The 13,137-nt window shown below is 37.4% G+C and overlaps 1 protein-coding gene across 1 annotated transcript in view; it reads right to left on the reverse strand.

Moving 5' to 3' along the window:
• Positions 1-1,353: 1,353 nt before the first annotated feature.
• Positions 1,354-13,137, reverse strand: part of LOC140239719 (sodium/potassium-transporting ATPase subunit beta-1-interacting protein 3-like) — a 41,303-nt gene continuing 29,519 nt past the window's right edge. The window contains exons 4-7 of the mRNA XM_072319541.1: positions 10,938-11,135; positions 9,063-9,123; positions 5,798-5,891; positions 1,354-1,372 (exon numbers count right to left, since the gene is read on the reverse strand). Of these exons, the coding sequence (XP_072175642.1) occupies positions 1,354-1,372; positions 5,798-5,891; positions 9,063-9,123; positions 10,938-11,135 (372 nt within the window). The remainder of the gene's footprint in view (positions 1,373-5,797; positions 5,892-9,062; positions 9,124-10,937; positions 11,136-13,137) is intronic.

Genomic DNA, 13,137 nt, shown 5'->3' on the forward strand with positions numbered 1-13,137 from the left:
CATAAATACATTTGAAAATACACATTTGCACACACATAAATGCATGTCATATTGATACACTTAAAAACCAGAGAAAACAGTGAGAAAAGGATGTACGGTACTTGTGACAGACGGCAAACTTTACAAAAATGTCCATCGATTGCGATTGGCACATGTTCTGACCCATAAAAGGCTCCTTTTTGTGTAGTGTAGGCACCAATTCACTTGTACATGCACAAACAATTTGTAAAACCAGATATTTTCGTGTGCACGAAACTTTCTCGAATTTCACAAGAAGCCAATATTTGCAAAAGCCATGTGCACACAAAAGATTTTTTTTCCTACACAATGCATTGAATTCCATGCAGTGGCAATTCGCATCAGTTTTGTTCCATAAAAAAAGGCTGTTGGCTCCAATTCGCAAAAAGGTTCATGCCACAGATGTTTCTGGATTTACAGCACTCATTATTGTCAGAAATCACACTGTCTGATATTCATCAATAGAGGGCAGGCTACAATATGCACCTTTCCAGAACAGCTACAAATTGGGTTGAATCTGGGTAGATTTTCTTCAAACATAAATGCTTTTTCCTGTCAGGAATTATGGAAATTAACGAACATACCATGCTGAGAGATCATAATTAGGCACATAGGTTTTGGGTAGTGGTGTCAGAATGACATTGAATATGGAAACACAGATTTCATCAAAATTCTAGCCATATCCAGTATGAAATCAGAAACCATACTATAATTTGTAGTTTCACTCTGTTGCTGTGATGGTACTCTGTTGCTGTGATGGTACTCTGCACATAAAATTTCTTTTATTTTGATCTTCCATATTTGTTGCAGTTTCTCTCTCCATGTCCTCTTTTGGTCCCCCTCTCCTGACATGATGCGATCAACTCGCATCTCCACAGATCAGGTCACTGGTCTCCATGGAAACCTAAAAAGTGGTCCCTGGTTATGAATTCACAGATGACTGGTGGTAGTTTTTTTCACCATCCCTTTTCTTCTTCCTCATAAAGCACTCCGCAGAGATTCGATCATTATTATATTTACACATAATACGTACACACATTCAAAGAGAATGTGGAACATATATTACTGTCTCGTAGTGCAGCTGGCAAAAATAATCTTGATGCATGGTTGACCTTGCAAGTTCAAGAATAGGTTCATGAAAAGGTTCACATGGCTTCCCCTCTTTTTCTGCATATTTGAAGAGCGCCCTCTACTGTCATATTCCAGATGGCAATGATCTCATGAGTCTTCGTGTGCACAGTGAAGAAGCTTTTTGATGGGATTCAAAATGGCTGTCAACCATGTCCAGGCTGTCCCCACCTGGCCAATAGGAAGCCTCATCGCAGGCGGACCTTGTCAGCGGATCCCCCTGTGCCTATAAGGGTCAAAGGTTAAGATTCATCAGAGGTCAAGGGTTAGACAGACACAAGCAGTAATGATAATTCAGTTCTGATCACATTGTACATGTAGACACAATCATACTGGTAAACTTGCACATGAATGGAAGTGAATTTCTATTTACTTCAGCTGAGGCCGTTGCCGTGCAAACTGCAAAGCTTCTATTTGGGTTTAATGTATCATTCTATACCTGACACCGTTAACTTCTAAATCAAAGGTACATGTATCAGCTATTGCGCAAAATCCCTTCTATCATCAGATTCGTCTCCAAATACTACAAAATAGTACTCAAACTGCATTATACATTGTACATGTAGGTGACCATACGTTACAAAATGCATTATGAGGGTGCACAGGTCATATTTCTAGAAAATTGCCTGAAACACATAGCTCCACTAGACATCTGCCCAAGTATATTGGGAGTAGTCTTCAATGGTTTAACACATTGAGGACGGTTTGATTTTGCTACAACATGCGTTTCCCATAGACACCTGCCCGAGTATACTCGGGACTTGTCCTCAACGGGTTAATAATCAATTTGCAAAGTTTAGAGTCAGTTTCACGAAAACACCTTCGGCATTCACTTTGGTGTTCAAAAGTCCCTGCTTTGTTCCATATGGGAGAAAAAGCAAGATTCTGTGGGCTTCAAGTAATCTCTAAAACTTTGAGGACTTTCCTCTCATAGTTAACTTTTCTTTTTCAGCTTGGATTTTGTTTTTTGTCTTTGTTTGTGTTTTTTTTTAGTGATTTTAATGAGTTTTCCATTACTTCTTAACATTCCTGTGAATGACTCTCTTCATTCATACCACGACTAACAATAACTCATAATAATTGAATTCATTCAAATGAATTTACAAAGTTTGCCTTGAAAAAAAAAAAAAATTAATCTGGCAACATTCTACTGTTTTCTTCTTTCAATGAATGGTCATATATTATGTAAAATAAAGGATGGAAGTAGCATTCCTATGCATTTCATTTATCTGTCATTATCATTCCTTTTCTTATTTTTGTTTAATGGGCTTTGTCATAGAGGATGAAACATGTTAATATCCTGTACACAGTGACAGTCTGAACAACCCTGGTGTAATCCAATCATATCATTTAATTTGATTTGATTTGATTTCAATTTCTTTATTTCTCCAATTGCTGGTTAACCGTTGAGGACGAGTCCCAAGTGTCTATGGGAAATACATGTTGTAGCAAAATCAGCCTGTCCTCAACGGGATGAAAAACATAACATGCTGATCTATGACATTCAGAGAACAATGAAATGACTGAACTATTAAAGATTATTATTTTTTATTTGCAATCTACCACAAGTCCATTGGGAAAATGCCCGAGACCAATTATCCCTAATCCATAATTCATTACAGCCATGTATGGGAGCAATGCCGTACCAGCTGATGATAAATTGCTTTACGATCATCCTACCATTCAATAAACTGCTATCGCAGGAATTTTTCTCTCAGCAAACATCCATCACAGCTAAGAATAGGCAGACAACTATAACAAAAACAATATGCCAACCAATAATAATTTGCTGTTCAATTAGCTTGCAGGATATATAGTAAGGTATCTCCACATCAAAGTGAAATGACAAACATATAATCAAATCATATTAGCTTGTTTCGATGGAGCACTGAGAAATGGCATCCCTGTGTACGAAACAAATCCATTTTACCAACTGTCCTGCATTAGCATGATGCGTGCGGTATACTAATCGCTTCATCTCACCTCGCATCGCTGGCGGTTGGTATAATACGATTGATGCAGGAATATCGCCATGGCAACGCGTTCACATGCATTCACATCACACGCGGGAAGCGGCACAGCAAAGCCCAGTCAATGGTAAGAGATCAGGTGGGTGTGGTGCATGCATTAAAGATACACCGACAGGTACAAATGTAGGTAGGAGAAATGAGAGAAATTGGAGATATAGAAATGCAGATGGACAAATAAGTACAAAGAGATTAAAAACAACAAAAAGAAAATAAAGGACAAATTAAACAAAGAGACAGAGAGACAGGGAGAGAAAGATAGAGAGAAAGAGAGAGAGAGACAGAATGGGGCAAGAGTAATGTTGGACAAAGGAACACGAGAAAACAAATTACAATAAGCCATGCACAGATAATTCATACCACATTGGGCATAAAACAGCACATCAAATCAAATATGTTATATAAAAGGCAGTATCACCTATAGAGGGAAAAAACTGTCCAAATAGCATATAATAGCATGCATGTTAATCTATGCGTGTATGCAATCAATTACAATCTGCTTTTGCATCATCAGAGTTTGCATGCGTCAAAACTAGCTCAGCTTTTCAACATATCTCATAATCATGCATGATCCCAATGCTTAGTGCAGTAAAGCTTTTGAAACAGGAAATTTGTGACATGAAATAGTCACAATGGCACAAAAGTAAAAAAATTCCAAAATTCAGAAATAATACTGAAGAAAGAGAGAAGGCAAATCAAACAAAACTAGAATCATCATAGAGGAATACAGCAAAAAATGAATAAACAATTTACAGATTTTCAATAAAATAATACTGACAAATTGTACATTGTGTATCTGTAGTACTGCTTTAAGAATTTACATCTGCTGATTTTCATCAGGAAGTATTGGACTGTAAACTGTTCTAAATCATAACTACTGATGCAGACAGAAACATTGTGTACATGTACAACCTAGGTCTCCTCCCACAAGCAATGATCCAATACTATATCCATTCATGTTTGAAGCATTCCAGGGGCTGTAGAATATTACTTTAATATTGTGTGTAAGTGTATGTGTAAGTATGTGTGTGTGTATGGGGCGGGGGGGGGGGGGGGGGGGGGGGGGGGGCTTGCTCCGGCCAAGGGGTGTCAGGGGTACTACTCATGGTTGGATCAGGTCAAGGGGCAATCCTTCTCCCTCCTCTCCCTTCACTTCAATGGGGAAGATCTAAAAAAAAAATCATGGATTTTCTTCTGCACATTTTTGTTTATTTCAACTATTTTCCACATTTGTTTATTTTTCATCCACCTCAATTACTACCTCCCGGTCTCACGTCATGATTTCTTGCCAGTGTAGCTTGACAACATCTATCATATTTTGTTGTTTTTCCAATTCTAACAACATTGACAATATTATTCTATTCATAGGGGACTGGATAGCAGCACAAATCCTTAAGTACGGCTTTAAAGAATTACTCCAAACACCATTTGATAATTCTCTCATGGTTATGTGCTGCGAGGCTGAAAGCATTAGGGCTGATTAATTAAAAAAAAACACACACACATAAACCATGGTCGGCATTATGTTAATGTACTGGGCATGCATGCGATCTACAAAGGTATCTGGAATGTAGCTTCAGTACAGTGACAGTGATGCATGGCTTGGAAAAGTGGACCTGCCAAAGAACGAAGAATATTTTCCTGGGGCACTGTGAATGATAGATGATTATCTAAAAATGTAGATTGACAAAGCTGAGAACATGCAAGAATAATGAGAATGGATCAGTGGGAAGGGGGGGGGGGGGAGGGGGGAGGGGGGAGAAGTGGTGGAGGGGGATACACCTGATACTAGAGATTCTTTATCATTAGAAATGGGAGCCGGAGAGTGTGTGTATAGTGAGCACTATGAATACAGCTTGGGGAAAACAGGGGGGGGGGGGATGTTGGAGTCCTCCAGTGTATAGAAATAGACGTTGTAGTATAATGATATGAAGGGTTTGTTTGCAAAAACCGATAAGTCCATTTTTGAAGATTTTGCAGTACGATCTGTGTCATAAAGTACAAAATAATACCTTTTAAATGATATATTGCTCACTACCTATACAGGTATATTTTTTAAGTTATGGTCAAAAGAAGGACAAATTTTCTTATCATTCTCTTTATTTTTCTTGACCTTTAATCGCAAATATCTCCATTTGACAAATATGGACTTATCGGTTTTTGCAAACAAACTCTTCACATGTTCTCACAGGATATGTACTGTAAATGGGTAATATATATGGTGTGTGCATGTGTGTGGGTGTTTGAGTAAATTCAGTCAGCTGATGTCTTCATGCTCCGATAGACCACACAATTTGCTGTTCATATGAAACTTAATACACTCATATTTTCCCCCATGCATGGTCATATGAGAGATAAGGAATACAATATCAGCATGGCTGAACTACGGTGTACACGCAACTGTCTAAAGTCGGAAATGCCACAAGTCCCCACTGTCAACCAATGATGAGCATGCACACTAACTCGTGCAACAGTGAAATGAGAAATTGTTCGAGCCGCTCAACTACGACTCCACCGACTTTCACACACTGACTACAGTAAATTCTGCAGTGACGAGTTCTGACCACAAGGTGACGACTTTTCATCTTCACGACATACCGCTACTGGTCTATCGCTCTACTTACACATAAATCGGTTCCAACTGCATAGTGGTCGGTGGCTTTTGTGCGTGTGAGTTGTAGGCAGTGTATGATGAATCAAAGCCACCGATAAAATCAACTACAGAACGGAATGAGAAGAAGAAACAAAATTGTCCAAAAGAATAATGGAAAGAATTGTGCGAAATAAACCAAAATCATATCAATAAAGAGAAAATACCTCACAAATGCAGTGTTCACAAAGGGGGAGGAAGAAGAAAAAGAATATAAGTTGAGTAAATGGACTTCTATGTTCTATCAGACAAAAAGACATACATGTAATATACAGAACAGGACTTAGTTGTATCTTTCTACAATACACTCCACTCAAATCTATAAAAATGTACGATAGTAGGCTGAACTCCTGTATATCCACAAAATGACACAACTTGATTTACGAACACATAGTTACATTATGCAAATAATGAATAATAAACAAAACACTGTGCCCAAACTGAATACAAATTTCACAAAAGTCTGCTAGAGTTTGTTTTGTAAAAGTTAGGGTAACAAACAGAATAGGCTGCATCAACTGGAAATTGATACATCTGCCAGCTGCCAGCATTTCTCAAAGAACCAACACTTCTTCAAAAATATGGTGCCTTAAAGATGTACAGTAGCACATGAACTTTTATCCAGGGCAGCAAACTAACTTTTTTTCTACTGGTCCAACCTGTCTGTTGGACCAGTAGGTACCCAATTTTTCCATGTTTTACTGGTTCATTCCTAAAAAGTTACTGGTCCGACAGTAACTTTTACAGGTCGGGGACCGTCGGACCAGTGCCAGTGTGCAGCGTTGTTTTATCTTTACCATGTCCTTAGCTCAGCATATTAAACTTAACAAGATAAACTGACATTGGTCCAATGCCTTCACTGATATCATTTGATTCACTTATTGTCCCCTTATGTACACTGATGATGCATTGTAGTTAGAGTATTAATCTATCTGAACCATTAAAAATAAACACACAAAGAAACAAACCTATTCCTGTGGTTTGGTGCTGTTTCATTTTATCATTACAATTCTTATGATTTAAGAATTGTGTTTCTTAAAGACGAGTTAAAAATAAAGTATTTTACTAAGCAGCCCTCTGCTGATCATATAATCATAATTACTTGTTTCATTTCTTGAATTTTCAACAGCCTATAAACTCATTCCTAAATCTATTAGACATTTTAGAAGATAAGTTCCTCTTTCACAATTGTAAGTGGCAATTCTGTGTATTTTTTTCTAACTTTCTAATATTTTAAGGCAGTTCCATCTAACCTTCTTCCAACAGAAACTGTATGCAATAAAATTCAGAGGTGCCAAATTCATTCCTGCATCAAGAAAATCCCACAGGACCACATGAGAGTTTACAAAAAATGGACAAATGGTCATAAATTTTGCATCACAATGGAAATTACATGTAGTTCAATGCCCTATAAACAGAAGTCAGGATGCTGCTGAGTCAGACCATAGTCTTGTGTCACTGCAAATACAGTAAAATCTGCCATAGCGACAACCTGTCTATATAGCGGTCTTCTGCCGTACACAACTACAACTGTACATGTACTATAAAAACTCAATCTCCCACCCCCCACCACCCCCCCCCCCCCACCAGGAGAAAAGCCATCTATCTAATAGCAGCCACCTGTCTACAACAGGCACATTTTTGTCTCCATTGTGGGTGGCCACTATAGACAGGTTTGTCTGTATTTTCATCCAGTAACACTTTGACTCCATGTTTGCTTGTTTGTTTGTTTGTTTGGTTTTTTGTTTGTTTGTTTTTGTGTGTTTTTGTTTACTTTTTGGTGCCCTAGTTTTCTCACATTCAAAATATCTTCAAATTTTGTGCAATGCCACAACATAATTACCTGAAGGGAATTATGTCCATTGCACATGTATGTTTACAAGCAAATCTCATGCAACAACATACTTTTTAATCTTTGTGTACATTGTACATGCAGTCAAACTCCTATGCAATGGATGTCTGTATGATTACAATCCTAGAGATATATTGTACATGTACAAAACACAACTTTCTTTGATAAATTATCAAAAAGTTTGTGCAACCACAAATTAATAGAAACCACTGAAAATATCAAATAAATAAAAATGATTTGTGTAGAATATATCAATGTATTCACAATAAATGTCAATTTAAAGACAGATGGCATGATAAAAGCAATTATATGCAAAGCAAAACCAATCATATTTCCACTGCACACCAAAACTTCAACTCAGCTCGGATACTGATATCTGTATCATAAGTACTGCTCAAACTATTAAGCTCATTCACTGTATTATTGTACATTAATATTAAAGAGATATATGTGCTTCTCATTACACAGGGTATGAAAGACAAGCTACAATAATTCACCATACATAATGATCACATCCCACATAGTTTAAATTTAGTAACTGTAAGACTGTACAAGTGTAAATCAGCACAGCACGGCAACAACAAGCAAAACTGCAGCATAGCCAGTACGGTCAAACAATTTCAAAAAGTAAAACATATCTTCCCTCCCCATCACTCATTCTTTGTAGCCTATCATTAGCAAGAAAGCATTTTCATATCATATGCATACAGCAGTACATCTGAAGTATAGTAAAGTATGTAAGACATAGATGTTACGTATACATACATTAGGGTGATCACATCGTAATCAACATTTCTCATCAATTGTAATTTTCCTCACAATTTTGCAAGCACAATTCCTCATTAATTTTGTTTTGTTCGTTACTGTAGCTAGAGTTTATCAAATGCACCCGTGATTGCCAACTTACTTGTAGCTGACCAGCACATAATTACTATTCTCTGCATGGTATCATAAATCCTATTAATGACACCAAGTCCTTTTGAAATTTAACTTCTGAGAATGAAAAAAAAAAAATGTTTTCGGGCAAAGGTGGGTGCTGAACGTACGTGTATATATACACACAGTGTTATCATGATGAACAATACCCCTCCTTTTCTACAATTTTTTTTTTTTTTTTTTTTTGGGGGGGGGGTAGATGAACGAGTGATAAGTGAAAGAAAGCTGCAGTGTCTATTCAACAAAAATATGAAAACAAAATAAAAACTAAACAAAGACTTCCTCCCTCCTTCACTGATTACTAATAATGCATCATAACAAGATAGACAGCAAACCACATAGATAAAACAGAGAAGGAAAAAAAAAAGATCAAAAGTGCATTGTTGCATCGTCAAGATTCAGAGTCATGCAATGGCCGTGTCTCCTCAAGAGGAAGAGTGCCGATACTTACAGCTATCTTCTTCTTCATTGAATTTCCGTAAAATGATTATTGCCCAGATTAGACCTAGAACCTGGAGAGGGAGATAAACCAATACGAGACAAAAAACAAGAAAGGAAACAAAAAAAAAAAATGAAAAAGATAATTTGAAGTGCATTTTCTGACACCTGATGAAAGAGACAAGGGAAATATCAAATTGAAAGAGATTGAAAGAGATTGAAAAAGCAATTTTTTAGTGAGGATGGAAATTTAAAAAAAAAAAGAAAACAGAAACACGAAGCAAAGAGAACATGCATTTCATTAAGTTTGATAAATTGGACAACCCAGAAGTGACTGCATACAGGACTGTTTACTCTAATAGGTAAACGCATGCCTACATTTTTAATATCTCTGTCCTTCATATTGTTGTACTGTTACGGCACCATACAGTGTACATACATTGTCTACTGTTATATTCTTCCCATTCATCGATATCAGCACACCATGCATTTCATCAAAACTTTCAAAATTCTAAACTTCTGAATGGCTACAGAAAATAAAAAATTCCCTTCCTTCTGAATGGCTTTTCCAAGCTTCTCACACTTCACTGTTTGATATTCTACATGAACAGAATTAAAGGGATGGTACAGTATTGGTGGAGATGAGAATTGGGCTTGTAACTTTTTGCGAGATACCAAGAAAGCACTTATGATATAGTACAAAGCCTACCATTTTAAGAGGAATTCAAAGTTTATTTGATGAAAATCTGGTTTGGAATGACTGAAACATCCAAAAACAAAGTAAAACAGAGTGACCGTATTACAAAGTGTGGGTTCCACACTTTCTTAGAATCGCTCTTTTTTGGATATCTCAACCAATTTTCATCGACTAAACGTTGAATTCCTCATAGAATTACATACTCTTTTATATTTCATAAGAGGTTTCTCATTATCTCACCAAAAAATTTTGGAAACCTGAAATTAGGTCTCGACCAAAACTATACAATCCCTTTTCATATTTGAATTTCCCTCTGATTCATTGAATAAGAATGCAGCCCTCATTCATCTTGTTTGCTTCACTAATGGCATCTCAGTACTTTTTTTACCTCATGATGACACCACCTGTGACAAATGTATTCCTAATAAACTCCCTCTCACTTCTAAACTGCAATTTCCCCATTAATGTGAGCAGAATGCCAAGGTTATCCATAACAACACCAGCCCATTATTACAGAGGGGCGAAATTGAGACCCGCACTAATTCGAGTTGAATACAGACAGGGCCATTATTCCACCTCACTAATTTTCCCCAACGCTTCACGGAAAACCTGTGTGGCCGGATGAGGTTGCTACGGTAACAACATTACGCTGAGGTTATAAGACATCATCAAAATTAATGTACAACGCGCTTCCGCTTTGGAAAATGACTATAGCGCTTCATGATTCCACAGGTCTGTAAGCATTGTTGAATTCACCCAAGTTTGGCTTGTTTTCAAAGAGGACCCTGCTTTTCCATTTAATATATATCATTAACCCCGTACCCATTTCTACACCAAATTTCATAGTCATGAGGGACAAAGTTGGTAAATCATCTTGTCAATGGATATAAAATGACATCATGGGTTAGATTCACATGATGTTCCCAACATGATTAACTCCAAGTTTTAAAACTTGATGATTAGTTTGCAGTGTAGGCCTTCAGTAGCAGTGAGTTTCTAAGGTACAGTGCAAGGTAAGATTTGATCCAAGGACTTCCAAATCATGAGTACAGTTGTAGCTGAGCCATATCAACTACAACTTATTTAAAGCCGCACTCCCATCAAAATATCATGGAGGCTGCAGAAAACACTTTGTGAGATTTTGGGAGGAAAAAAAAGAAAGAAAAGAGAGAGAGAGATATGTAAACTTACACATAGAACGCACTGGACCGCTGCATGCAAGACCTCCACGTACTGGTAGTCGAGCACGCATCCCTGCACCTCCAGTCGTTGGGTGTGGCTGCCCGACGAAGGCACCGTGGTGATATTGTATGTGATGACGCAGTTGAAGCCGTGCTCTCGCCACCAGCTCTCCTTACCAGTATTGAAGTTGAGTATGTACAGATGCTCCTGTGGGACGGAGTCATAAAATACGTATGAAACTGATTTCGCGCATTGCTGATGACACCTCTGCAGAGTTCAGAATGCAAAAGATGCTCTAACAAGAAGGGAGAGCAGAAATGATTGTATCTCGAGATAACTTTGGAAGTTGGGAATTCATATGCTCACTAGTGGCATGTAGCATAATGGAAAACATGATATACTGTACTGTACCCTATTGCAACACATGACAGAAGGGTACAGCATACAGTACATTGTACATTGTAAGTGCATTTCCACGCTGATGTCAGCATTATGTTATTTTCATCCCTATTGGAACATTTCGATTTAAAATCTATTTGTAATAAAACAGTTTGCATTTGCTATTAAATACTCTGTAAATGACAGCAAGCTCTGGTTACATCATTTGTGCTGCTCACTTGTACATGTATGAACAGCACAGTTGCGAGAAGTTTGAATGCGTGAAAATGGCACAGAATGCAAAGAATAAAAAAAGTGCATGATATATACACTGTATTTTCATAGAAAACATATTTGGTAAAATGGCACAAAGTACTGTAGGAAATTGATTTTTTTTTTAAAAATCATCATTTTGGGAAATAACAAGATACCTGAAGCATTCAAGACAGCGCAAGTCAGGAAAGACTTTTGATTCTTACCAGAAGCCTTCACAGGCATTTATAGAAATTTGTACAAAAAGCCAGGACTGAAGTGGAAAAAAAAAAGGGAGGGGACTGATGCTTTAACAATACCTCATGCATTTCCCCTCAATACAGATTATAGTGCTAATGTATATGCACTGAAGGACAGTCAAAAGTAAAGAGTGCACCATCAGCAACATCATACATAATTAGTTGTGTACAATGTGTACGGCCAGCTCAAATGTACTTGTACATGTGATACGTGAATGCAGTAATCACTTTCAAAGGCACAATGCACAACAAGATCTCTCCAGTACCAAAGGTGCATGTATACACATGATCAACCAAGCACCCCTTGCTTTGCTAAAGACATCATACACCCTCATGCATATACTCCTCCTTTAATTACATGCAAATTCAACAAGAGGCATGAAAGAGAGAACTCTACGGAAAAAAAAAAAAAGCCCTGAAGAAAACAAATTGGACGTTGGCCGCTGAACTCACACACCCGAGATGGCTGATAGAAGGACCGGAAGATTTATTTATGGATGCGGGCATGGTTTCCTCATCCTAAAGAGGTACCAGGGAGGGTGATGCATGGAACATTGGACAATTTACAGCAGGAGGGAATTTCCAATGTCTTCCATCACCGAGGAGGATGCAGGAGAATGGAGGGTAGGAGTCGGGGAGAAGTGGGACAGAAACTTGTTGGGTCCCTAACCATACATGTATATTTTGTCCTTTAAACAAAGGGATGGTATACATATGATGTAGTTTTGGTTGAAATGGGGGTTGGGGTTTTAAATTTTGCGAGATAATTAGAAACCACTCATATATAATATATTAAAGAGCATACAATTATATTATAATGAGGAACTCAACTTTATTTGATGAAAATTATCTTTGAAATGACTGAGATAAAAACAAAACACTTAAGTAAAAACAAAGGGGTCCTAATAAAAGGGCTCCATCTTATTTAGGACCTCTTTGTTTTTTGGATGTATCTCAACCCATCTCAACCAGAACTATACCACCCCTTTAAATACACAGGATAAGATAAAGATAGATATAAAGAATAATTATAGGATTAACGGATACATTGGGTACACTACATCATAATCGTAGAATACTTTTCTTCTCTTTCATTTTTTTTTTCCCAGGGGGAAGCTTTGGGTTTGATGGCACAAGTTATCAAGTCTTTCAATGCTTACCACTGAAATACAGAGGTGGAAAGACCTTAATGAAATGAAGGGAAAACTGCATTCATGACTTCATATCTTTATGCACTTTGAAGGCCTTATACAGTAGTTGCTATACGTATACACTACTGTACGTGTACATTAAAGATGAAACAAAGTCATTGGGAAAAT

This window comes from Diadema setosum, chromosome 16, assembly GCF_964275005.1.
Source record: "Diadema setosum chromosome 16, eeDiaSeto1, whole genome shotgun sequence".
Classification (NCBI taxonomy): Eukaryota; Metazoa; Echinodermata; class Echinoidea; order Diadematoida; family Diadematidae; genus Diadema; species Diadema setosum.